General features: G+C 43.4%; 1 protein-coding gene across 3 annotated transcripts in view; it reads right to left on the bottom strand.

Annotated features, from left to right (window-relative positions):
- LOC148029348 (Cation efflux family protein) overlaps nt 1-26287 on the bottom strand; it is a 146686-nt gene that overhangs the window by 21549 nt on the left and 98850 nt on the right. For all 3 annotated transcript variants that reach the window (XR_015692412.1, XM_087688126.1, XM_087688127.1), the window contains one exon: nt 16823-16983. Coding sequence is in view for 2 of the 3 variants with exons in the window: in XM_087688126.1 (XP_087544252.1) it covers nt 16823-16983 (161 nt within the window). In the remaining variant the exon portion in view is untranslated. The remainder of the gene's footprint in view (nt 1-16822; nt 16984-26287) is intronic.

The following is a 26287-nucleotide window of genomic DNA, read 5'->3' as shown; positions in this document are numbered from 1 at the left end:
GTTCATGTGTAGGCAGAGGGGTTTCAAATGGAATTTTTAACTCAAACACTCACCGAAATAAAACCTCAATTAACTTTATTACTAGAAAGGGATAAAAATAAGTTAGAAACCTCGAATATCCCATCTTCATCGAAAGATTTGGATGTGATTATGCGAGATCCTAAGGAACCCCACCACAAGTTGAGGGATAATCCAGTTTTAAAAGATATGAAACCCCCTCAATTTCACGGGGAGGAAAAAGATAGAAATAAAGACACTCTTTATTTTTGTCCAAAAATGGGAAGATTGGCACAAACTTGAAAATACTCCACCACATCTCCAAGCGCTAGAGGCCAGTTTAACTTTGGGGCCGAAGGCATATAAATGGTGGCGAACTTTAAAGGAGGCAAATAAAATACCTGAAACTTGGACTTAATTTGAATCGGTCTTTTTGAAAGAATTCCTTCCTGAAAATGAAATGGAAAGAAATTGGGAAGATTGGGATTATGTCAGACAAAAGGGAAGAACCCTGCTAACATATCTGGAGGAATATCGTGAGATAATCCTCAAATTGGAAGGAATAGATGAATTTCAAAAGACAAGAGGATTCATTAGGGGACTAGATAAGGCCTGTAAAAAGTAAGTAAAAAGGAGTTCACCTAAGACGCTTGAAGAGGCAATTAAATTTGCATTAATCAATGAAGATAGTACGCGTCCACGTACACTCACTAGTCTCACTGATACGGAGCCCAAGACTAAGGAATTGGAAACCTCAAAATTTGTAGGCAAATTTAAAAGGAAAATGCCATTTTTTAAGAGCAAGAAATAACCTCTTGAAAAGAAACAATATGTAAGGCCAAAGTTAAGTCCAGATGACTTTGATAAGGCCAAAAAGAAAAGCTGTGTTTCAATTGCCTATCTCCTAACCATGCTGTCTGGAATTGCTCTCAAAGAAAAAAAGGGGAAGATAAAGGAAAGGATAAGGGCAAGGGCAAGGGAAAAGAAAAACAAATCCATGTAGTGCAGACTCTAGAATTAAAGGGGCATGGAAGGTATAAATCTTTAGAGGTTTTGCACCAGGATGTATAACACAGGTGTTGTATGTCAACTTCTATGTGGCAGCCTACCTTTGGGCCACATGATTTAGTTAGAGTGCATGGATTGATAGCTGGAAAGAGGGTTAGAGTCATGATTGATGACTCTGCTACCCACAATTTCATAAATTATGCACTTGTCAAAAAATTGAAACTTCCCCAACAAAAGAATGGGCATCAATATGTTGTTCGTATGATGCAAGGTCAAGATAATAAAATATGGGATACAATGGTATCCAGTTTGGAAATTGAGATCCAAGGATATAAAGATAAACTTGATTTCCAAATTATGAATATGGAAAGAGCTGATATTGCTTTAGGGAGGGAGTGGCTATGGGGATTGGAACCATCCTTAAAACGCAGTTATCATCATAATACACTAGAATTTGAAAGGGATGGTAAGACTTTTGTGATTCAAGGTGAATATGAAGTATCTGATAATCCTTTGTTGTGTTCCACTGAGGTTCAGAAGCTGATAAAGAAGGAAGCTTGTGAGGTATATATGTTATGGTCTCTTCCTGTACAAAACACTTTTACTTCCTGTAATATAAAGCAACAATTTTCTTATGTTTGTGAGTTGAATGTACATAATGAATTAAGTGGTTTGTTAGATGAATTTAAAGATGTGTTTCCTTCTGATTTACCAAGTGGCCTTCCACCAGATAGGGGTGATATAAATCACCCAATTGACACAAATAAGGATACACACCCTATTTCTAAACCACCTTATAAGTTAAGTGAAACACAACACCAAGAAGTTGAAAGACAAATTAAGGATTACCTTGATAAAGGGTTTATACAACCCAGTAATTCACCTTGCGCTTCGCCAATTTTATTGGTAAAGAAAAAAGATGGTTCTATGCGACTTTGTGTTGATTATAGAGCACTTAATAAAATAACGGTGAAGAATAAATTTCCTATGCCCAGAATGGAAGATCTTTTTGATCAATTACAAGGGGCAAAATTCTTCACAAAGATAGATTTAAGATCAGGCTATCACCAAGTAAGAATTAAGACACGATGTTCCTAAGACAGCATTTCGTACTAGATACGAGCATTATGATTTTTTGGTGATGCCTTTTGGCCTCACTAATGCACCAGCTACCTTTATGAAGGTGATGAATAGTGTGTTACGGCCCTATCTAGGACATTTTGTAGTAGTCTTCTTGGATGATATTTTGATCTTTAGTAAATCAAGAGAAGAACATTTGGAACACTTACAATTGGTATTCCAACTGTTAAGAACACATTCCCTTTATGCGAAGAAAACTAAATGCGAATTCTTCGCACAAGAGGTCAAATATTTGGGGCATATTATCTCAAAAGAGGGAATCAAGATGGATCCAGAAAAAGTAAGGGCAATTATTGAATGGCCATCTCCAAGGAACCTGGAAGAGCTACAGATCTTCCTAGGTTTATCTGGATTTAATCGTAGATTCATTCAAGATTATGTCAAAATAGCTATTCCAATGACAAACCAACTTAAAGGGAAAAGAAAGAGCTTTAATTGGGGAACAGACCAAAATGAAAGTTTTCAAAAACTTAAGGTAGCTATTGCTACAGCTCCAGTACTATTAATTGTGGATCCCAATAAACCATTTGTGGTTGAAGCTGATGCTAGTGATAAGGCGATAGGCACAGTCTTATTACAAGAAGGTTGACTAGTTGCTTTTGAAAGCAAGAAATTAGACCGTGCAAAACAGAACTATTCTGTTTATGAGAGAGAGCTATATGCAATAGTACATGCAATGAAGAAATGGAGGCACTATTTGTACGGTGCTAAACTTTTGATCTTGTTGGATCATGAAAGCATTAAGTGGCTTAATGACCCACTGGATCTACAAGGGCGTAAAGCCAGATGGGCCGAACTCCTCCAAGAGTTCGACTATGACATAAGGTATAGAGAAGGAAAGTATAATATAGTGGCTGATGCACTCAGCAGAATGCCCATCATAAATGAATTGAGTTTTACTCAGTTCACTTCCGATTTGCTTGAATCCTTAAAAGGAAAATGCCAAGTTGATCCAGCATATTTCAACATATGGGAAGCAATAGAAAATGGGGATCCAAATGGAAGGGCCTCCACTGAGGAAGGAATATCTGAGGATGTTCAACAAGGAAATGGAGCATCAGGGGTTGCTCAAACCGGATTCAAGTGGAAGAATTTTACCATTGATAATGGTTATTTACTCTACAAGGGTAGGGTATGTGTCCCGAAAGATAAAGAAATAAGGCGCTAGATACTCTTTGAGTGTCATGATACCCCTAGCGTGGGACATCCAAGAGTTAATAAGACTTATAGTCTTACTAAAAGGCAGTTCTATTGCCTAGAATGAATAAGGACGTCCTTGACTATGTGGTCAAATGTAATAAATGCCACGTTAATAAAGCTCAAAGGTTGAAAATGGAAGGACTTCTCCATCCATTAGAGATTCCTTCAGGAAAATGGGAGAGTATCTCCATGGATTTTATTGTTGCATTACCCAGAATACAGAGGGGGCACGACTCCATGTGGGTGATTGTGGATAGGTTAACCAAAATGGCTAGGTTTATTCCAACTTCAACGGATGTTAAAACACAAGAATTGGCTAGATTGTTCGTAGAGAACATATACCGATTGTATGGCCTTCCGGCAAATATAGTTTCTGATCGGGATAGAAAATTTGATAGTCAATTTTGGCGTGCGGTATTTAGGAAATTGGATACTAAACTTAGCATGAGTACGGCGGACCACCCGCAAATAGATGGGCAAACTGAAAGGGTTAACCAAATCCTTGAAGATATACTTAGGGCATATGTAAGTAAAAGGCAAACTAATTGGGAAGAGTATCTACCGATAGCAGAGTTTGCATATAATAGTGCCAAGTACTCTTCCACTGGATATAGTCTATTTATGTTAATGTATGGGTTTCAGCCCAAAGCTAAGGACTTTTTGGAGGATATGAATAGTATGTTAAAATTTTCTCAAGAAAATATTAAGAAAGCTTAAAATCAAGCTAGAGCTTATGCAGATCCTCACCAAAGAGACGTCTCCTTTGAAGAAGGAGAATTGGTTTATCTTAAAGTGCCTGAACAAACTAAAACCATGAAAATGGGACAATGTCCAAAACTTTCACCCAGGTATTGTGGTCCTTTCACAATACTTAAAAAGGTGGGAGAACAGGCTTACAAGCTCCAACTACCTGCTGGTAGTAAAATACATCCAGTTTTTCATGTAAGTAAGTTAAGAAAGAAGCTGGGTGATTTGGATAATCTAATCCTAAATGATAGCATTGAGGAGTTATTAGACGACCGATCTAATCCACATGAACCAGAAAGAATATTAAATGTTCGTAATAGATGAACAAGGAATACTATTTATCAAGAATGTTTGGTCAAATGGAAAGATTGTTCAGAAGAAAGCTCAACATGGGAGCAAGTACCTTAAGGAAAAGGTTTCCCAATTTACAGTTAGACCTTCCAAGTATCGTTTTCGAGGACGAAACCGATTCTTAAGGGGAAGGAAATGTTACATTAATTAGGTAAATTACGGGAAACAAGCGCGAGGGATGACCGTCCGGGGGCCTTGGGCACCTGAACGGGGGTTAAGGGAGCCTAGAATTAAAGGGAGTCCAAGAATAGTAGGACTCACCAAGAGTTGACGGCTGGCAATCGGATCACGATGGGAGTTGCCAACAATTAACTAGACAAGGTTGGGAGGAGAAACGTATCTCGTGCCTCTGTCTTGAATCGAACTAAGTTGTATTCTACTTTGCCCCATCGTATCAGTTATCAGACTGAATCGCCCATCTCGACACAACAAGACCGATCGCCTTATTGTCAGTGGCCTATAAGGCACTGGCAAAGATGATTGGTAGGCGACTACGCCCCATGCTTCCAGATATCATCCATGACACTCAGACAGGCTTTGTTCAAAATAGAAGCATCCTAGACAATGTATTTACCTTCTTTGAGGTGAGAGAGTGGGCTCAGCACAGTGGGCACAGACTAGCCGTACTACTCTTGGATTTCGAGAAAGCTTATGACAGGGTGGACTGGGATTTCCTAGAGGACACCATGGTAAGGTTGGGATTCCCCCAGGCTTGGATTAGTGGGGTCTCCGCCCTATACAGATCGGCCACCAGCAGGGTTCTCATAGGCGGAAGGCGAGGGAAGAAGTTTCAGCTGGAGAGATCGGTTCAACAAGGTTGCCCCTTGGCTCCATTCCTGCTTCTACTCTTCGCAGAGCCGATGTCCCACTTCCTCAGGTCACGTGTGAGCGGATTATGCGGCCTCCGACTTCCAGTAAGAGAGGAGATTGAGTTGTTAAACTCAGAGTACGCAGATGACACAGCCCTCTACATAGAGGACGATGAGTTGATGGTGGAGAGAGTGAGGCTGGCCCTTGATGTATTCTACTCTGCAGTGGGAGCGAAGATCAACTGGCGAAATTCAGTTGGTTTCCTCATAGACCCGGACTCTAGCATAGAGTGGGGCGTCTACCTGGGTTTTAGATGGGTGAGCAGAGGGCAGACCGTCTAGTACCTAGGGTTCCAGGTGGGACTCGACATCACTCCTGCCCAGCAATTTCTCCATGTTCTTGATTCTATTCGAAGGAAACCGACCTACTGGAGTACGGTCCGCCTTTCACTAGCCAGACGAGCCCTAGTGGTTAACCAAGTCCTCTTAGCGACGGCCTGGTACATCGCCTCGTGTTGGTGCTGCTTCTCCTTATCGTGCGTAGTGCAACTTTGCAGCCTAGTGCAGAATTTCCTTTGGTCAAGGTCTGATGGTTTCAGGGACTCCAGGGCCAAGGTGGCGTGGATGACCGTCATATGACATAGGTCAGAGCAAGGGCTTGGGATCATAGACCCACAGTATGGCTCTCTTGGGCAAGCTAGTTGTCAGGCAGACCTGGAAGGTCTTATTGCAGGAGGGTCTCCAGGACTCTAGACCAAGGCTTGGCAGTGAGTGGAGGCCGTCCCTGAGATGATCTTCACGTCAGCCCAAATCACCTTGCCTTCACAGCTTACTCCACGTGTGGCAAGGCCTCCATAAGGCCCTAATCGAGAGTCCCCCACGCTGCCAGGAGAAGATAGACCGTTAGCCAATGATCTGGAACCCCCAAGTCAAAGATCGGGAAGGGGCTCAGATATGTAAGCGCCCCCACATCCAGTGGGCTAGGTGGGAGAACAGCCCGGCTTGTACCATCAGGACATGTCAGGAGGTGTACAGAATGGCGGATGAGGAAGTATTGCAGCGAGTATCAAGCTGCCAGAGAGGAGTGGAGTTGAGAAGAAGGGAGATAGACGCAACAATACCTCCAGAATGACTTGCTCCCTTGACATGAGAGCCGATAGAGCCCGGGAAAGTATGGGCAACTAGGTTTTTACCAACAGGCAATCCTCTTCAGGTGGCAGGTAAAGTGGGTAGTGCCCCGCAGGGGACTTTCTTCGCCGTTCAGGAGGGGGGACGTTTGGCCCTTGACAGAGGGCAACAGGATAAGGGGATTGCCGCCCTTCGTGGGATTGCCGCCCTTCGTGGAGGAGGATTCGGATGGTGGGCCTTCAAGGGAAGATATGGCGACTGGACCCCTATGTTTTTTGGAAGGAGCTCAGGGAGTGCCGCCTTTGGATCTGGGAGGGCAAACCACTTGATGAGCTAGAGTGGGATCCGAGAGAGTGGCCACCCAGGTTCCTAGAGTACACTGCCAGGATTGGTAGACATGTACTAATACAGGAGGATATGGACTGGGTGCCGTCATGTAGTAGGCACTGGGAGGAGCACAGCATCACGGAGCCCTTCCTACGGACCTTCTAGTGCCGCCTATGGGATAGTTGGAGGCCCAAAAGGGTGTCATATTTCTTATGGTTGGTGGCACATGGAGGCTTGGCGGTGGGAAGTTGGCTTGCCCAAATGTAGGAGGGAGATTGTAAGCGCTGCACACAGCAGCCTCTAGAAACCTCAAAGCACTGCCTTTAGTCATGTGAGGAGACGCAACTCGTGTGGAGAGGAGCATGCTACATCCTTCGCCGTATAGCACCCAGCCTTGGATGTATCTCATGGGGAGCTTTTTGTTGGCAGGCAGTAAGCCAGGGCCGTCACCTTCTATATGAGGCCGGGATGCAGGACACAATATTCATTATCGAGGCAGAGTCATGCGGAGTGGTCGGTTTGGAGGCTCTACCCATCTACTAGGTACTGGAGTCCACAGCAGACCGCTCGGAGGTATGGGAGATCATAGGGAGTCTTATTGGATGGCATATTTGGAAGGCGCAAAGGCGCGGTGTCATGAGCTTTTAGCGGAGAGAGACTTTCAGCACATGTGACCTTAGCAAAGCTCTGGACCTCCATCATCCACTCTCTTTGCGGCTAATGGGATCATATGTAGGGCGAGTCCAGGGCGAGTCACAAGCTCCGAGGTCACTTCATGCGCACTTGGGGCGGCCAGGGTCTGTTCTTTGTGATGCAAGCAGGCAGCCCCAGCTGGCGATATACCCCTCCCTCCCCCCCACCCCCCCAACCCCAAATGGCTTCTTGCCCCCATCCCCCTTAGACCACCTTAAGAGGCTTGTATACATGATGTATTGGTGACTTTGCATCAGCTCCAGCTAGTCTATTGAGCATGAGCACTCTATTGTAATCAGTTTTTGGAGTAATATAATCAACCACATTTTACTTGCAAAAAAAGATAAAGAAATACCACAAGGGATATTAGTTGGATAAGAGTCTATAGGAGATTAGTTCTTTCTTTAGAGAGAAGGCCACAAGGAGGAGACAAGGCCTTCTAGAGAAGCTGAGGATTGCTAGAGCATCCCTAGCTACACTATAGAGGAATGATGAGAGACACCCAAGGTGTAGATGGGTGGCTGAGAGCAAAGATTGATGCCATGAAGGAAGCTAGATTACAGTACAGATTTCACATGTGAGCTTTCTTTTGGACTCTATCTAGGGATAGAGTTAACAAAGATTATTTCCCACACCATAGGGCCAAAACACTCTAGACATATTGTACAAAGACTCAAGAGAGCTGATGGATCCATTGCACAAGGCCCTCTAGAGGCAAGACATGTGGCTATGTAGTACTATACAAGCTTTGTTAGGATCCACAACTAGAACTCTTAGTTACAAGAGGGATATAGAGAATATGGTAGAGCACTAGGAGGGTGGTCACTGATAGGATGAGAAAATGTCTCACAACCCTTTTTACAAAGGAGCTAGGGAAGGCCCTTTCGGCATTACCCTTGAGCAAGTGCCCAAGAGAAGACGGATTGGATAAGTCCTTTATGAGCTACTAAGACCTCATCGGTGCAAGCCTCATCGCAGCTTTTTAGGAGATTATGGTATCAAGGGTTATGCGAGAGACTTTTCAAGGGACTGATCCACCTCATTCCCAAGGAAGTAGAGACTTTTCAAGGGACTAATCCACCTCATTCCCAAGGGAAGCAGAGACAAACTGGAGATTACACACTCCAGGCTGATCACCTTGCTTGGAACTGCCTACAAGATCCTTGTGAAGCCTCATTCCCAAGGGAAGCACAGACAAATTGGAGATCACATAGTGCAGGCCGATCATCTTGCTTGGAACTACCTACAAGATTCTTGAAGGTGATCAATCTTATACTAGCCCCGTTGATATCAAACATTATCTAATATCCATCCCAACAAGACTACTTTTATCCAAGAGCGCAAGATCTTGGACAAGATCTTCACCTTTTGTGACTCTACCACTCTTGCTTGATCTAGGAATCAGGACCTTATTGTGCTCCTTCTCAACTTCAAAAAGGCATATGACTGCATTGATTGGGAGTTCTTGGAAGGCAAGATGTTGAGGAGGGGATTTCTAGAGCAGTTGATTCGGGGAGTAGCAACTCTCTATTCATTAGCACACAACCAAGTTATGACTAGGGAAGCTAGAGGAGAGAGATTCAACATTCACAAATCAATGTGACAAAGTTGCACATCGTCCCCCTTCTTGTTTCTATTCATAGCATAGGCAATGAGCTCCTTCTTGAGAGAGAGATTCACACGCATTACAAGCCTCATGCTATCCACCCTTGAGTTTGAGGAGCTTATATGGAATTTGATGATAACATAACAATTTATTTAGACACGGATGAGAATTGCAAGGGCCATGGAGATCTTTTGTAGAGTAGAGAGTGCCTTAGTTAATTGGCACAAGTCCTATGGTTTTTGGATATGTGACACTAGGCAGCCAGAATGGTGACCTCACAAGGATTTCACATGGGTCCCCTGAGGAATCATGTTGAGATATCTAGGATGCCTCATGGGGATTGACATTACTTCAATAGCAAGATTTGGCACCTCTTCTCTTGAGCATCAAACAGAAGCCCTTGTATTGGAGTTTTATTAAACTCTTGTTAGTAGGGAGAGTAGAGATCACCAAACAACAAAGTCCTTCTAGCAACCATGTGGTACATCACTTTCGATTGGGCAATCTCTAGGTCTTGCATTGGATAGGTGAAGCGATATCAAGAACTTTATTTGGTAAAGGGGAGATGGGAGCTAATTAGAGCAAAGGTAGTTTGGGATGGTATCATACAACATAGGTCTAGAGGAGACTTGGGGATCATAGACCGAGATGCTTTAGGTCTTGCATTGGACAGATGATGCAATACTAGTAACTTTATTTGGTCATGGGATGGGAGCTAGCTAGAACAAAGGTGATTTGGGATGTTATCATACAACCCAAGTCTAGAGGAGGCTTGGGGACAATAGATTGAGATTGCTAGAGCAAAGCCTTATTGGCAAAGCTCATTGTCAAGGGCCTTCTTCTACATGAGAAGTCTTGAAAGAAGCTTTCAATAGGGAGACTCCGGTCCATCACACCCACACATATTCATTGGATTTTTTAAGAGATCAAGATTAGAGACTTGGGGAGGAGGTTTGAAGTCACATTTGTAGCTAATTATTCTCTCGGCCTTCATTAGTTACCACCAACAACAGCCAAAGAGAAAAGAAGGCAGCCCCTTCTCTTCAATGATTGTTTGAGATTAGATTTGATCCACATTTCAAGAGCTATTGCAAGAGATTCACAAGAAAAGACTACAGGGACTTGGGGGAGCCATGGCTATAGTTGAGGCTATGATAGAAGTGCCTCCCGAGTGGTGGATAAATACACATACTTCTTTGACCTAGGTTAGTAACTTTTCCATAGCTAAAATCCTTCTAGCGATCATGGCAACTAGTAGATACAAGGCATTCACTTTTCTGGTAGAGGAGGATGGATGCCTCCAATGAGAGGACTTGGATCTCAGAGAGTTCACAAGATACTCAAGATAGAGGATTAGAGTAGTGGTACACTTCGAGAGGAAACAACACATTGACCTAGACCCAACCATGTGTCTTATAGATGGATGGAGATATTGGGTTCATCACGAGAGGCCTTTACAGAGACTGCAATGGGACCCAAGAGGGTGAGATTCTTTTCTTGATAGATCATGTGACGTGGCCTTCTTTGGCTATACTACTAGGCTCAAAAGAAGGATACAGATGCAGAGATCAGGGCAAAGCAATAACCACTTCCCATTCACATAGACAAGGCACCTCAATGCATTTTCTATCAGACTTTTCGAGGAGGCTAGATGAAAGCTTTAGGCTTAGGAAGATATCCCTCTTTCTATGGCTATTAGTCCACAGGAGCTTAGCAATGGACACTTAGCTTGGATAAGGCGAGGACCCAATGGTGTGTGAGATGCAGAGAGCCAAAGGAGAGTAGGCACTTGGCTAGAATATGGTGAGGATCCAATGGTGTGTGAGAAGCAGAGAGCCAAGGGAGATGTAGAGACATTGCATATGGGACTGTCTTAGAGCTCAAGAGGTTTGGAGAAAAGCCCTTAGGATAACATTCCACAATACAACAAAAACTAGGTTCATGGACTAGGGGGCTATAGCATGGGTCACAAAAGAAGCCCAACATGCGGATTTGAGGATGTTTAGGTTTTATTGCTTTGCTTAGCATTTAATTAAAATGTGCTAATGTGACTTACGCATGTGAGGTGCATGTTAATTATTTCACAACGAGGAACCCAAGACTCCGAGATATTAGTTTGTGCCAAAGACAAATTATAATACTTTATGCCTAACACATACTAGGTGGTACCTAATGTCAAATTTGGGCCTAGACCAATTTATTGGCCACTAATGTCAGTGATGACATTAGAGACTAGGCATTAATTAATTAAATAATGTGAATCTAAGGGCAAATAACTGCTAAGGCATACTTGGAAGATAGATTGGCCTAGCAAATTTAATTATTGATTGGTGAAAATAATTTTCTGAGCACTACAATAATTATTAGATGAATTTTCAGAATTAATATTCTGAAAATTAATTTAATAAGCTGGATAATGCTACAATTTTGGATTAGAAGGCTACCACTTGGCAAACCTTACCCATGCAAGTGGAAAAAACGTTTTTGGGGACTAGTGGAAGTTTATTCCAACTATTGTGAGAGAGGAGGCGGCTATTAAAGAGCAACAAGATGTTGCTAATGTGATTTGCAGCCACCAAGGGCCAATCCTATAGTAGGCAATAACAATTTGGAGCCCTCCAAGTGCTGGTGACAGCAGCCCAAGGTTCTATTGGTACAGATGATAGCATATAAGAGGGGGCAGCAACCTTGGTGGTGGTTCTACACTGTATGTGACAACTTCCATGGCTGTTTCAGTAGGGTAACAGCAATTGTTTAGTTTTTCTCGCAATGAACTTTGAAATTTCTCTCTCTACAACATTCTCTCATCCCCTAGCCATTTTCCAATTTCCCTCAACATTTTCCAACAGTTTGAGTTATCACAAGTGGAGATGTTGAAAAAACTCTGTTGTAAATCCTAATTTACAACAAAAATTAGGGTTTGATTACCACCTCGAGATGCATGCACAAAATTGAGGGCCTACAACTTGAATTTCAACAATTGAAATTGAGGAATTTTAGGGAGATTCAAAAGGCTAACCAACCAATATCAGATTTCGGGGCTGATTTTGTTTTTCACGGAGCAGGTTGAAGGCCAATCCCCGAGCAAACCAAGGGGCAAATTGGTTTGGAGGGTTGTTGGTCAGTTTTAATAGCAAGTGGCACTTGGATTAGCGGAGGAGGTCAAAGGATCTCAGTTGTACTCCATCCATTTGCAATTAAAGTTAAAAAAGTACCGCAAGGGACGCCAGTTTTGGGGCCAACACGCTATCCATTCTCCAAGATTAATGTGGTACAGTGTGCATTTTAGTTTCTGTGAATTTTATACTTGCTGTAATTAGTGTTAAATCAGGTTATTTACCACCCTATCTGAGAAGGAAGGATGGTTTCACTTTCTAGAGGTATAATGGACTTAGGGACAATATTATAGATGGGAGCTGATTGCTAGTATCATAGCCTAGTACATTTGGATTGCAAAATTTAGCCATATCATTGACCTTCAATATGTATCCGTCATTGAGACTCTTTCGAGGATTTGGACAGAGATCATTCACTCTGTCTATGACATGGGAGAGGATACAAGGAGAATCAAATAGGATGAGGAGGAAAAAGACCTTCTATAGATCTAGGATTCTAGCATTTTTTTTCCATATGAACCCTTAGATGGGAGAGGATATAGGGAGATTCTTACAAAATGAGGAGGAGAGATGCCTTCTAATAGATCTAGGACTCTAGTACTTTTTTCCATATGACCCCTCAGATGGTCTGGCATTATAGCCCACCAGATTCATTGCTCATACAACCATTGCACTTGTAATGTACTTAGATACTCTCTTTAAAGTCTGTTTGTACTTTTTTATCTTTTAACTTAATGGGAATTATCTCCGAGGTGCTATTAATAAAATTTTCTTTTCTTGGGTGAAAAAAAATCAACATGTTTTGTCCATATGAAATATCACTAACATTTTGTAGGTGCTTTACCTATATGAAGCAAGTTTCGATGTAATGCTTCACAAATCCCTTGCATTTGAAGCTTCACACTGAATTGGAAGCGATTGAGAAGGCCACCTGACAAAAGATGCAAGGACTGAACCACCAATACAGAAATTAACTAGAGAGAGAGAGAGAGAGAGAGAGAGAGAGCCCTTCGACCTTTTTTTCGTAATTAATACAATTACCTTTTACGGGAAAAAAAGAGAGAGCCTTTTGCTTTGGCAGATAGATCTCATTCGGCACTCTAACTTGCTCCCTTGGGAGGACTTACTCCCCTGGCATATGGCAATCTCCATTGTGTCTTTGCCATGGCTTGTGTATCTCAGTCCGGGTTTTGTAATGACAGTTGACTCACGCTAGCGTACAACCATCGTGTATCTTGTAATCATGTAAACTTGTACTTTTTTCGTAATTAATACAATTACCTTTTACGAAAAGAGAGAGAGAGAGAGAAAGAAAGAAAGAAAGAAAGTTATATTAACGTCTACAAAAGGCCAAGTTGGCCTATGAGACCAAAAGGTTACATACAAAATATCTGGGAAGTTTTCCAAGTCCCAGTAAAGCTACTATCTGGTGTTATGGTGAACTAGGTGAGTAGGTACAAAATGGTATACAGACTCCATACAATCTAGATGCACTTCAAGTGCAGTGTGGGACTGCTCATGAAGCGTGGTCATCTTAAGATGTCCCGCATGGGCTTGTCTAGCATGGAGAGGCTGAGCTGGCGGGGTATGGTTCCCCGGTGGCACTGTAGTATCCATTGTATCTGTAGGTGATGTGTCCTGCAGGGGCGTGGATCTACTGGGTGTGGGCGGCAAGCTCTGCCTCTCTCTGTAGCTCTATCCAAGGTGACTCCTCGCGGAGGGGCCACTGGTCGGTTGGCTGCAGTCCTCGTTGTAGAAGGGGTAGCCGAGGTTCTATAGAACTCTTGGAGGGTGCGTTGTTGTGTGTTCCTGGCTGTTTTGTCCCAGACCCGTAGAAGGTGGTCCCTATGTCGGCGTAGCTCCAGGAGGAAGAGCCCAAGGCATTTTTGGTCGGGGAAGTCTAGTATTTGGGAGAGTGGCCCGAATCCCTCCTTGAAGAGACAGTGGAAGCAGCCTCTAATCTCGTAGTATACTGAGCATCTACATATGTAATGTTCTTCTGTCCCTGGCTCCAGCTACTTGACAGAGTTGGCAGATCCTATCCTCTGGTGGGAGAGAGTCCAATCTGGCTATCTTGATCCGTAGCTAGTGTGATGATGTAGGGAGTTGCCCGATGGCACTTCGGACCCCATGGGACAGGTGTACATCCATGTATCTCGGGCGTATAATGAAGCCGTCAGGTGTGAAGCGTAGGAGCTTCTCTCGGTAGAAGGCCATCTTCTTCCCCAGATCCTTGGCCAGTAGCACCCATGTCATGGCTGTGTGTAGCTGAATAATATCCACCCTAATGACGTAGTTAAGCTCCTCCTGGCTAATCTTCAAGTGTGGGCAGTCCAGACTATATTGTAGGGGCGGGAGGTGGTCCATGTGTAGCCCATGCAGCTGCAGCCAGGCCTGAGTACAAACGTACCAGCATTCAATGTCCCCTTGCGATGCGAGTTGTTTGGATGATTCTAGTGCGAGGCAAGAGTATCTATGTCGCGGTAGGCTCCAAAACCTGTGCAAGAAGGTCTTCATCTGGGATAGGGCCTCTGCCACTATAGGTGGTGCTCCCAATTCGGCCCTCACGATCTCGTGTGGTATTGATGGTTTACTCTTGATCAGCCAGGAGATCATCATCACCAGGGGGCATTCCATCTGCTCCCATCCTTCATATATCTCCTCCCCTTCGGGTAATGGCTGATCTTGTGTGGTTCGCCATGTATGGTAGAGGCTAGACCCCCATATCAGGACCCCATACAGAAGTGTTGGTGTGACCAAGGTATCAAAGAGCCATAGCTTCGTGCGAGGTTCCTGAAATTGTAGACATGCACATTGGCTTTCCATAGATCCCAAGGCAGCATAGCCACGTGTCAGTCTGTCCGCCGTGGCCTTCCTCAAGTGAATCTCGGCCCTGAGAATGTGATCCCCAGGTAAACATATTTTTGGACCACCTCGACTATATCCTCTCCGTATTTGAAATGGGGCACTAATCGGTGGATCCATTGAGTGGATGTGTTGAATACCATGATCTTGGTTTTCCCAAGGTTCACCGTGAGGTCCCTATCCTAGCAGAAGGTCCGTAATGCATTTATGTGGCGCTGCAATCCCTCCGGCGTGCTAGAGAGGAGAACTATATCATCTGCATATAGTAGCATGGGTATCAAAGAGAGAGAGAGAGAGAGAGAGAGAGAGAGAGAGAGAGAGAGAGAGAGAGAGAGAGAGGGGCTAACACCAAGAAATATAACGAATACAAGCATTGGAGAGTACATGATCACTCCCATTGCTCTTGGATACTAAAACTATACTAATCCTTAGTTATGGGAAACCAAAAGAGACAATGGAAATAGAAACCAAAAAAGTTTGGAATTTTTGAAATAGCAAAAAAGTGGAGTTTTGTAGAGTTTCTAGTAACTATGTGCTGATCTTGTGAATTTATCACACATGGGGAACACTCCTACTACTACAAGGAGGATAAACACAAATATGGAGCTAATAAGAAACTATTTTGATTTATGATCCATTACAGATATGAGGATAGATATTCCTAATGACCATTGGCTATAGAATCTCCACCCTAGTCTGCAATAAGATTACTCAAACATCCTCCTTAAAATGCTTAACAGAGGCTGCGTGCCTCTGATATTGGTCATCTAGTCTCTTGCCAATGCGGCTAAGTACCAGAAGAACAGGGTGCAACATTGCCAAATCTCTTTTGCATTATACCAAAATTTGCAAAATGAGCACCGAAGCTGCATGGCCTCTAATATTGGTCATCTAGTCTCGTGCGGCTAAGTACCAGAAGAACAGGGTGCAACATCTCTCTTGCATTGTTCCAGAATTTGCAAAGAGGCCTCCTATCTAAACCAAAGGCACCAAGAGTAAATCATATTACATCAACAATGGACTATGCAAAATGTACATAGCACCATTCCTGCTCAGGCATTCTATGACCCTGATCTTTCATCTCAAGCATACCTAAACTTATCAAGGTCTAGCACTGCCCATCACGGTAACATAATGGTAACTACAAAGGTATTGAGATCTCTCCCTTATTACCCCAAGCTGAATAGTTTGGGATGATGCCATGACCTTTTTGTAGACACAAAAAGCCTTCTCAGTTTACTACTTTGTCCTTCTTTGTTTTTCCATAAAGTGATATGCAGTGGACTACTGCACTCATAGTTAGATAGACCATGTAGGTCCCGTTGGCCTTTTAAGAGCGTCTAATATAACTTCTTCTTTTTTAAAGGAAGCCTGCAAGTATTACCTCAGCCCTACTGAGGACTCCAATTTAAGTTCTCAAGAAGAGGATCCGCAGCTGAGAGATGCAACTTGGGGAATGGCTTTCTCAATGTTTACTAGTATGTCATTCTGTTATTGGCGGGGAAGAAACGCTTTACTTAACCTACAAGACATGGACTAGGCTTGAGACGTTCACAATAGTACTTATGCTCACATTATTCCCATACATTGTAGCATCCTCTGTGGGAAGCGACTTGAATGCTTAATGATATAAAAGAGACAGAAGCTACACTAGTTTTTTAATATCATTCTCAACTGATTAAAAAAACCTGCATGACAGCAGCAACCTTCACTTTTCTAAATGGCATTCAACGAATATGACCTTGCATGAAGTTACAAGGAATACAATTTGGCCAAAGAAAAAAAGTTTTATGACCTTTATAGTTGCAAATAAGACGAGTGACAGATGGATCAACCTGTGCAAATTCTGTTTCAACTACTCTGCGTAATGCCTTTTCAATTTCTTGCTGAGGCAAGTCTCCAGTTTTGAGCTCCCCATTGGACTTAGCCTTTTCTTTAGCATCATCACAGACATTATAATCCAGTGTGTTTGACATTGAGAAATCCTCTGCAGGTTCTGTAGCTCAAATAAAAATATCAATTCACACACGTAAGCTGTGGTCATTACAATTCAAGGCAACACATTCAATGCAGCCACAATTGATACATACATCGAGAAATGGCTGTATGCAAGTGAAAGCTATATGCATCTGAAAACTCTTACACACCAAGCAGGTGAAAGCTATACACATCTGAATCCCGTTCCATGTACAGTTTACTGTTTTTAATATTTTCATGAGTACAGTTTTTGTTTCAATGGTTCATACACAATAGCTCTGGCTATTTACTCAAGGAGGTGTCTAGTACAATGCTAATTGCATACCTATACTGGCAAACCATATGTGGAATCCTTAAGTGGAAGACAGTGTTAGACTCCCAAGGGGTGCGAGGAGGCCCCATGCCTCCTGCTCATGCACTCTGAATCACCTTGCATGTGAGGTTCTCCAAAGTAAAGATGTTGATTTGTGTGCTTCCTCTTGCCTCGGCACTCTCTGAGCGAAGGATTTCCAATGGTTGCTGCTTTTTTTGTCAGACGTTAGTTGAAACCTCCCGCCATCAGTTCCTTACTTGCCCGGTCACAAGGAAGGTTTGGTCACTACTATTGGCCATTTGATTCCAAGTAGTTGGGCTACCAATGCTTACAAAGGAGTGGCCGAAGCTTACAAAGGAATGGGTCTTTGGACATCCCAAGTTTGTGGACCCCGTGTAAGCTGATATGAAAGTGCTCTTTCCTTTCTTACACTTCTGGGGTAGTTGGCATATATGGACCATGAGGAATGCATTCATCTTTGATGCTTCATTTGCCGTGCAGAGTCATATAGCCTGCTTGAAAGGGCTCCTCATTGGCAGCTAGACTTGATTGAGTTAACAGATATTCTCCCTAGACAGGATTTGCTTGCTTGGCACACTGCAATTTCTTTTGTCCCCCTTTGGTCACTTTGCTTCCTTTGTATCTTGTAACCATGTAATCTTGTACTTTTTGTTCATAATTAATACAATTACCTTTTACTAAAAAAATAAGAGAGGGGACCATCACAAAAGAAGGAAAGAAAGAAAGAGTATATCAACACTTCTGAAAGGCCATTGTGGCCTATGAGACCACCAAAACATACAAGAATTGTCTCTCTCATTTTATAAGATAAAAGATATGCCTATGAGACTAGATGTTAGGTCTTTGTAAGAATATATATGTGGTGCAGTCGTAAGTAATACTACCAAGAAAGAGGAAAACAGAAAAAGATAGAAATGCTATTTTCCTCAAGGAAGTATCTCCCTTAAGTGGAAATATAGACTTGTGTGGTTGAGGTTCCTCGACATTTGTTTTTTGTGGTGCTCAATGATAGCTCTAATTTGTTTTCTGTGGTTTTTTGGTGGGGCAATAAGGAGGAGAGGAGAGAGATATATGTTGCAAACTGTAATGAGAGAGAGAGAAAGAAAGAAAGTTATACTAACGTCTACAAAAGGCCAAATCGGCCAATGAGACCAAGAAGTTACATTTGAGAAGTCTAGGACTAAGAAAGCTCATCTAATGCTATGACTAACAAATGGAGAAAAAAGAAACATGAAACAATACATAGCTGATGAGTATAAAATGCAAATGCAAATGCCTCTTTTTATGCTTTGACTTTTAAGGTTATTTTTTGTGCTTCATCTTCATCAACACAAAATCCATCATCTACTTTTCAATTTTTCACATTTCCATTTAATTCACAAAGTTTTTCCACTACATACACTGCTTCTGCTCCACATCTCCAGTTCAAAGCCCACCCATCTCACCCTTTCCTTCCCCTATACCTTAATTCATTCCTTCATCAATAGCACTACACATCACACCGAGGGGACCATCAAACATAGACATATCTTATTCTTTTAGGCCCTCTACTTTTGCACAATTAGGTGGTGGAGGTGCACCGGTGGTGGGGACTCATCTTCCAAACCAAGCACCCTTGAGGTATTGTTTGCAGGGGTTATCTACCCAAGCACACCTACTCCCTATTGTTGATAAATTGGTATCACAGTTTGTGCAAATGTCCTTACCTAGTGGACCTTTTGGTCCTTTTGGTTATGTTCCAGTGCCTCAGCCTATATTTCAGCAAGGACATAGTTGTTAGGTACGAAAGGTATGATATAGTACGGTACGATAAAATACGGTATTAATTGGTACCTTATGATTTTATAAGGTACGGTACGATATTAGTACGAAAAAAATTTAAGATGATTTTTTAAATAACAAAAACCATAAATCATTAAATGATAGATCATAGAATACATGTTTTAAGAGGAAATAGCCATTTCATTACAGAATAAGATGAATACATGAGGGTGACCATCGCAGTCGCATGGGCTACACAAAACATGCGATACAACTACAGTCTAGTATATCTTACACAAAAAAAAAAGAGAGACCTATGTGACATGTCATATGAATCTATGATGAGGCATCACTATCATCATCGTTAGGACCATCTGAGTGCTCATCAAGAGAGTCTAAAAATGGCTCCTCGGCATCCAATGATGAGACACACTCATACTTATACTCACTGATGAGGTTACCATCATCATCAAATGATGGCTCCCTAGGTGGCGGCTGTGTAGGCAAGGGGGGGATGTCATCATGAGGCATAGGATGTGAGCTACTAGAGCCCCACCTTACATATGTTTGCAAGCCACTCGAACCACCTCTCCTCGATGATGAAGGGCGTCGAATGACCATGCCCCTGCTACCACCTACTCGAACTCCTCGCCCACAAGCACACTGACTGCGAGTGTCACGAGTATCTGCTGCTATAAGCTCTCTATAGAGCTCTGCAAAAATCATCTCCTCCTCGTCCACCTCCTTATGTGTACTCGGAAGAGTGTCGCCCGTCAACTTGAATGTATCAACATTCACCTACACAATGCAGTGATGCACGTAAGGTTGATAATTGTAAATGCTAAAGTCTAAATTATAAAGTATAAAGTTTAAACTTCAAAGTTCAAAGTTTAAAAGTTAAAACAACAAATTTTAAATGTTATGGTTAAGTGTTTAACCTTTATCTGCTTCGGACTATCCATGCTCATCATAGCCCTCATCATGCGTAAGTGCGGCAATAGACTAGCCGCTCTAACTGTCATGTGCTAAGCCGATTGCGAATCTTTGTGTGAATGAGAGAATAAGCACTCCAGTTTCTCTCACATGCACCCAAACAACAATCCTAGGCAAGGACCCTCATGGCTAAGGGCTGAAGGGTCTCCAGTGTGTATCCAAAGTTTTGCCACCAAAATAAAGGCTTTACAAGTAACTCTCTCCTCCAACAAGTGGGAGAAGCAAAAGCCACATGCCCTCTCTAATCTGCATAGCATCCTAGCTCCTCTAGCACTGCATTGTGGTCATCCACAAGGACCACACGAGTCAAATAAGCAAGCTGGTCTGAACGGAAGTCTCTATCATCCATGACCGCCGGTGACTTATAGGCCAGATGTACCAAAGTGGTAAAACCATGGATAGGCTTATGCATCCACGCCCATCTCCTCTCTATTATCTCTAAAACATGTGCACGCTGTGTCTGTGATAACTGTACAAGCATATGCCTCCGCCAATGCCGCTCTAAAGAAGTGAATGAGAAGGCCCATGGTGGACCCCTTGCAATCACTCATACCTAACACCCTATAAAAGGGAGTCACAACAATGACAATGACATGGACTTTTTGCCAAAACTGCTCATTAAGGCACAAGCGTTGCATGGCTTTGGCCTCCTCTGTCTCATGCTCATCCCACTCATTCCATAGAGTAGATACCATTGTTTGGCACAAGGCAGACCGCACCTCATAAAGGCGCTCCAGTAATAACCACATGTAAGCAAAGCGAGTTGAAGAAGGCTTGTTCAACTCCAATGTGCTATGCTCACAATACATCACAAGCACCTTTACCTTTACCGTGAAGAATGTGACAATTGATGTAGCTTTGCGGACCACCCTCTTCACCCACTTGAGCTTCCCAATATCCTCCATGAGCAAGTCCAAACAATGACTTGCACATGGAGTCCACACAATCGTAGGAAACTCGGCCTCAAGCAAACGGCTCATGCGCTGACAATACGATGCATTGTCGGTAACAACTTGCACCACACTTTTGGGGCCCACCTACAACCATAATTTACAAATTACAAGTTATGTATAAATCAAATTTCAATTATGAATCATGATATTATCATAATGAAAGAAAGTGAAACAAATTTAAAATGCAAATTGCAATGTATAAATCAATGATAGCTTGTCAAATGTGGCAGTAGATGAGTGTGCCCATTGTTTTTTTCCCCTCTTGCCGGTATCTATGGTCCACAAAAAGTAAGTGCCGAGTAGACATGAGACGAGTATATTGATGATGCCCCATTTCTTACGATCACTCCATCCATCGGTGAGAATGGAGCAACCATATTTTATCCATGCAGCCCGAATAGGATCAAGGGCTCTATCAATCCTCTCCTTCTCTTCATCAATCTTTCTTGTCCTTATGTCGTTGAATGTGACACTGGTCCATCCTTCACATGGACCCACATTGGCAATCGCTTTTACCATCTTCTTCCATTGCTCTTGCTTTAGGACATTGAATGCAAGATTGCACTCAATCACCGTGTGTGCAATTTCAATGCCCGCAAGTCGTTGTCTCTCTACTAAGAAAAGCAACCGATCCACGCACATGACCGGGAGCTTGAGAGAGAGACAATTGTCTCTCCAGCAGCGCATGAGCCTCCACTCTTGGTCTTTTACTGGAGCCGAATACGGATGTGGAGCCTCCACCACCAATGATAAAGGCCTCTCCCGCATCGGTTGAAGATACGCACACATTGGATGCTTCCTCGTTAGTAGGCATAGGAGTTGATGCTGATAAGCCACTTCCTCCTCCTCTTGTGGATCCTCCTCTCATCTTGGAGAGAATCTCCTCTGCAATGTTTTGAGGGATCTCCTTGCATGGAGCAACTTGCCTCCCCGTCTTGGAAAGATGTTGGAGAAGCCGAGATGCACCACTTGTATAGTGCTTCCCACAATACTTGCATGTCCAATGGTGGAAGTTGGACTTCTTTGTGTCCCTCTCCACATGGATCGCATGCAAATTGAAGGCCTCATGCTTCTCACAAGTCATAGTGCCGATGACGGATAAAGAGGCCACAAAGAGAGAGAGAGAGAGAGAGAGAGAGAGAGAGAGAGAGAGAGAGAGATGCTTGAGTCTCAATTCTTGAAACTCGAGTCTTGAAAGTTGAAAGGAAGGGAGACTCGAGAGGCCCGAGGGTTGGGGTAAAGTTGAAAGAGCAAGAGTGAGAGAGAGAGGATGGGAGGTGAGAATGGCAAATGCTTTGATAGGGTGCAACCCGCGGGATAGAGGGGATGGGAGATGAGATTTGAGAATGACAAATGCTTCGATAGGATACAGGAAAGAGGGGATGGGAGGTGAGATTCGAGAACGACAAATCACAAGTCCATTCAAGAATCAAGATCCAAGAGAGGAAGATGAGAATGGTAAGTGCTTGCTGAATTGGTGTGGAAGCATGGAGGAGAAGAGCACCTTTTGTAGATGAGAGAAGGGTCAAAGTTCAAACAGTCAAAGAGGGGTCAACGGTCAAAGAGAGGGCTGCTACCTGGAAGGAATCCAAAGAGGATTTGTTTGGGGGGGGGGGGGGGGGGGGGGGGGGGGGGGAGGGGGGGGTGGGGGGTGGGGTGTGAGTGCATGGTTGGAAAAGGGGGTGGGATGAGGTATCCAAGGCTTCCCACCCCCCCCCAAAAAAGTGCCACGCAGGCAGGTGGAATGCGCAAGAGTAAAGGCGGGGGCGTAGGAAACGTGGAACATAGGATCCAGGTGGCACAGACCAGGTGGCCCAAAAGGGCCCAAAATCACGTACAGATACGTATCGTACGGTACCGTACAAATCGCACCGTATGACGTACGGAGGCAACTACGGGCGAGGGCTTTAGACTCCCATGCTACCTCGTATGGCACCTTATGATATCCCAAACCCTATCCCTATCTTCTCGCCCTACCCCTTCCATCAAACCCCTCAAAGTTCTTATTCTTCATCTACCTCTACAAGGAAAGCTTTCACTAACAAGGCTCATTTCAACAGGTCTAATTGTACCGCATGGTTGAATCTTATGGGGCATGTTTTAGACTCCTAGAATTTATGGGACCTAAATCATGAGTTAGAACCACAACCAAACCATCGTTAGGCTCATCCAAAGGTTTTCACTCTTGGAAAGCAACAAATCTTTCCACCATATGCGACTCCTGATATCACCTATTGTATCAATCTAGTCCATGAGCTCTAAGGGATTAGAATCACACACCTGGATGACCTTAAGGTCAAGTTAGCAGAATACTAGCATTTACTCACCGAGTTTGCCACTATTGGTTCCTAAATCCCTAATGAGCAACTCATGTTGGTCCTCAATAAACTTCCATAGAAAATAATTCAATTTTGTACACAAGTGATTTACAGCCTACTATTCCCACATTCTATGAGTTTGAGCATCAACTTCTGCATTACACCCAACTGTTCTTGACCAATTTCATAAGACTCTCTCACCTTCAAGGGGAGTCCTTGTTTCTACTTCTCAAAAGTGGAAGAAAGGGAAGGTCAAATAGGACCAAACTCAAGATCTACAACCTATTAAGTCACAAGGGAACACTCAAGTCACAACTCAAACATGGATGGCAAAATGTACCCAAGAAAAATAGGTGTTGCCAATACTATCAAAAGACTAGCCATTTTGACGATGAGTGTCTTTCAAAGGCCAAAGGCACACAACCAAAGAAACCCCCAACAAAACCTGCACCCCATAATTGCAAGATAAACCTAGACAATGGAGGCATGGTAGTGGCAACCAACAAAATTAGGGGCAATACACATCTTATAATCACTCTGACAATAGTCAACCATCACAATTTACACTGTTCTCAACTATGAGGGGACATCTAGATGGGAGCTAGTAGCATTGGTGTCACAGTGGTCATCAAGTGGCTTAGTATGAATGCACTAAGGGCACTTGGAGTTTAGGGAAGCCGAGTCCTATTTATAGGACTCAAGGCCCTATTGTGCAAATTCATTGTGTGTGATCACCATTCGTGGTCCCTTGGCCCATTGGTCAACACATCCGTACACTAGGTTGGTATGGACTACTAGTATGGGATGCCAACCCTTGGGATGTGGTCATGACCTAGAGTGCTACTAGCTCCCAGGCTCGAGGATGCGCCCGTTTGGCTCTATGATTGGGAGGTGAATCTAATGCCCAGTCCCTTTTATTATTAGTTTAGCTTGTGTCATGTCTCGTGTGCAAGTTGGATCCTAAGGGGACGTTTCATTGGTATCAAAGCATCAACTTGCAATTGGATGCAAGATCCGATGGTATGATGGTTCGCGCCTAACAAGTACGCCTTTATCTCATTAAGGGTGGTATGGAACACTGCATAGTCTAAGTCTCTACCATCTCTCTTCAACGTTAGTCACCATTGCGACTCAACAATTAACACTCCCCTCCTGCCTCTAACGACATTGCTAGACCTGCTCATTGAATAAACTAGACCTCGTGTCATCGATTCTAGTCATTGTCGGGCAAGGATACTTCCAGATGGGTGTGGTCGCATTAACGGCCACTAATGTGTCTGTCCAGAACAAGAGCATTGGCATGGAAAAAAACAGTTGTGCACTAGCAATTAACCGTTGATAGTGGGTTGCATATCAACATCATGATAGTTTACTAAAAGCTCTCTCTCTCTCTCTCTCTCTCTCTCTCTCTCTCTCTCTCTCTCTCTCTCTCGTTGGAGCTGTTGCTTGCAGTACGAGCCTTCATACAGTTGGAAATGGCCAAAACCTGTTGGTACCTGCTGGCATGACAGACGTGTCTGGCGCGAGTGACAAGAGCTGACGTGACTGTCATGTCCGTCCTACAAGAAGCGGCAGTCTGGTGGGAGCAAGGGCAGTGACAGTAGTCTGGCGGGACTGGCGTGAGTGCTGACCTGAAGGAGCTGCTCTGCAAGGTCACAACTCTGCACAGGGAGACAGCCACTGTCCTGCAGGGATGCCAATGTACTCAGAATGACATGAATGCTGGCTTGTCTGCTGTGTCCTGGTGACTGCAAACAGTGTGAAGGCATTCGGGCTCGTAAAAGATTACGGGGCTTGCAAAAATTCAGTGAGGGTTTAGGAAAACCCTGGAAATTTGCAGGAATCACAGAATTTGCTCTGATTTTGCCAGTACAAAGTAAAAGCTGAGTGGCTTTGCACACAGAGTGTGTGAGAGATGGATAATGTAGACAAATGCAAGCATCAAACCGTGGAAAATGAATATCTGGGAGACGAATCTGATCAAGAACTAACACAACCGTCCCTGGAAGCAATGTTCAACACCCCTTCTAAGAACACACGGTACAAGACGTATGGCCATAGGGTCCGTCATTGGACCATCTCCCCAGCATCTGACAAGCATGGAAAGACCTCACGCACCATGAATGAAAAGAAATATGAAGAAATTCATCTCATGATTCGCTCTGAACTACGAATTATGAGACAAGAATTGGAGAGAGAAATACGAGAGCAGGTCAAAGCCAAACTGATAGTAAATCAGAGGGCAGAAATGCAAGACATGCAAATAAAGATTAAGAATGACTTACAAGCACAAATGCTGTCCGAAATGCACACGCTGAAAATTGAAATGCTGAAAGTGGTAAATGCCAACAAATCTGAAATCTTAGAACTGGAGAAAGAATTGAATACATTTAAGAAAAAAGAAATGAATGTGCAAGAAGAACTACAAAAAGAGAAAGAGGCTTTGAAGGCATATGAAAGGGAGGTTCACTCATGGGCAGAAGTGGCAAAGACAACACAGAAGCAAATAGAAGAAGCCAGCCCATGGATTGAGGTAGTAAAAAAGAATAAGGGAACATCCATGAACAAGACTCAAGTAATGAATGCTACCTTGGAAGAACAGGCTAGGAGACGGGCTAGGGTTTTACACGTATGGGTAGCAGGAGGGGAGGAGAAGAGCAATCCACAAGAAGATGCTAAGACACTTCCTGACAAAATTGGGGCTTCAAACGTACCTATCGTCAGTGCTTGGAGAGTGGGGAAAGAGGCCTCTAAGTCCAAGGCTCTAATTCCTCGCTTTGGGAACATAGAGAAAAAAAAGGCCTTCCTCTCCAAGAGGAGAGCCCTCAAGGGTGAGAAGATTTATTTGGATGAGGACCTTACCCAACACAAATAGCGCATCGCAGAGAACACATGCCCAAGGTATTGGAGGCTCACAAAGAGGGAAAGTGGGCTGTTTATAGGGATAGACGAGTCATCATCACT

Source organism: Lygodium microphyllum, chromosome 11 (genome assembly GCF_053477565.2).
Source record: "Lygodium microphyllum isolate KBCC chromosome 11, Lygodium_microphyllum_v1.1.10, whole genome shotgun sequence".
Taxonomy (NCBI): domain Eukaryota; kingdom Viridiplantae; phylum Streptophyta; class Polypodiopsida; order Schizaeales; family Lygodiaceae; genus Lygodium; species Lygodium microphyllum.
This window is presented reverse-complemented; position numbering and strand designations above follow the sequence as displayed.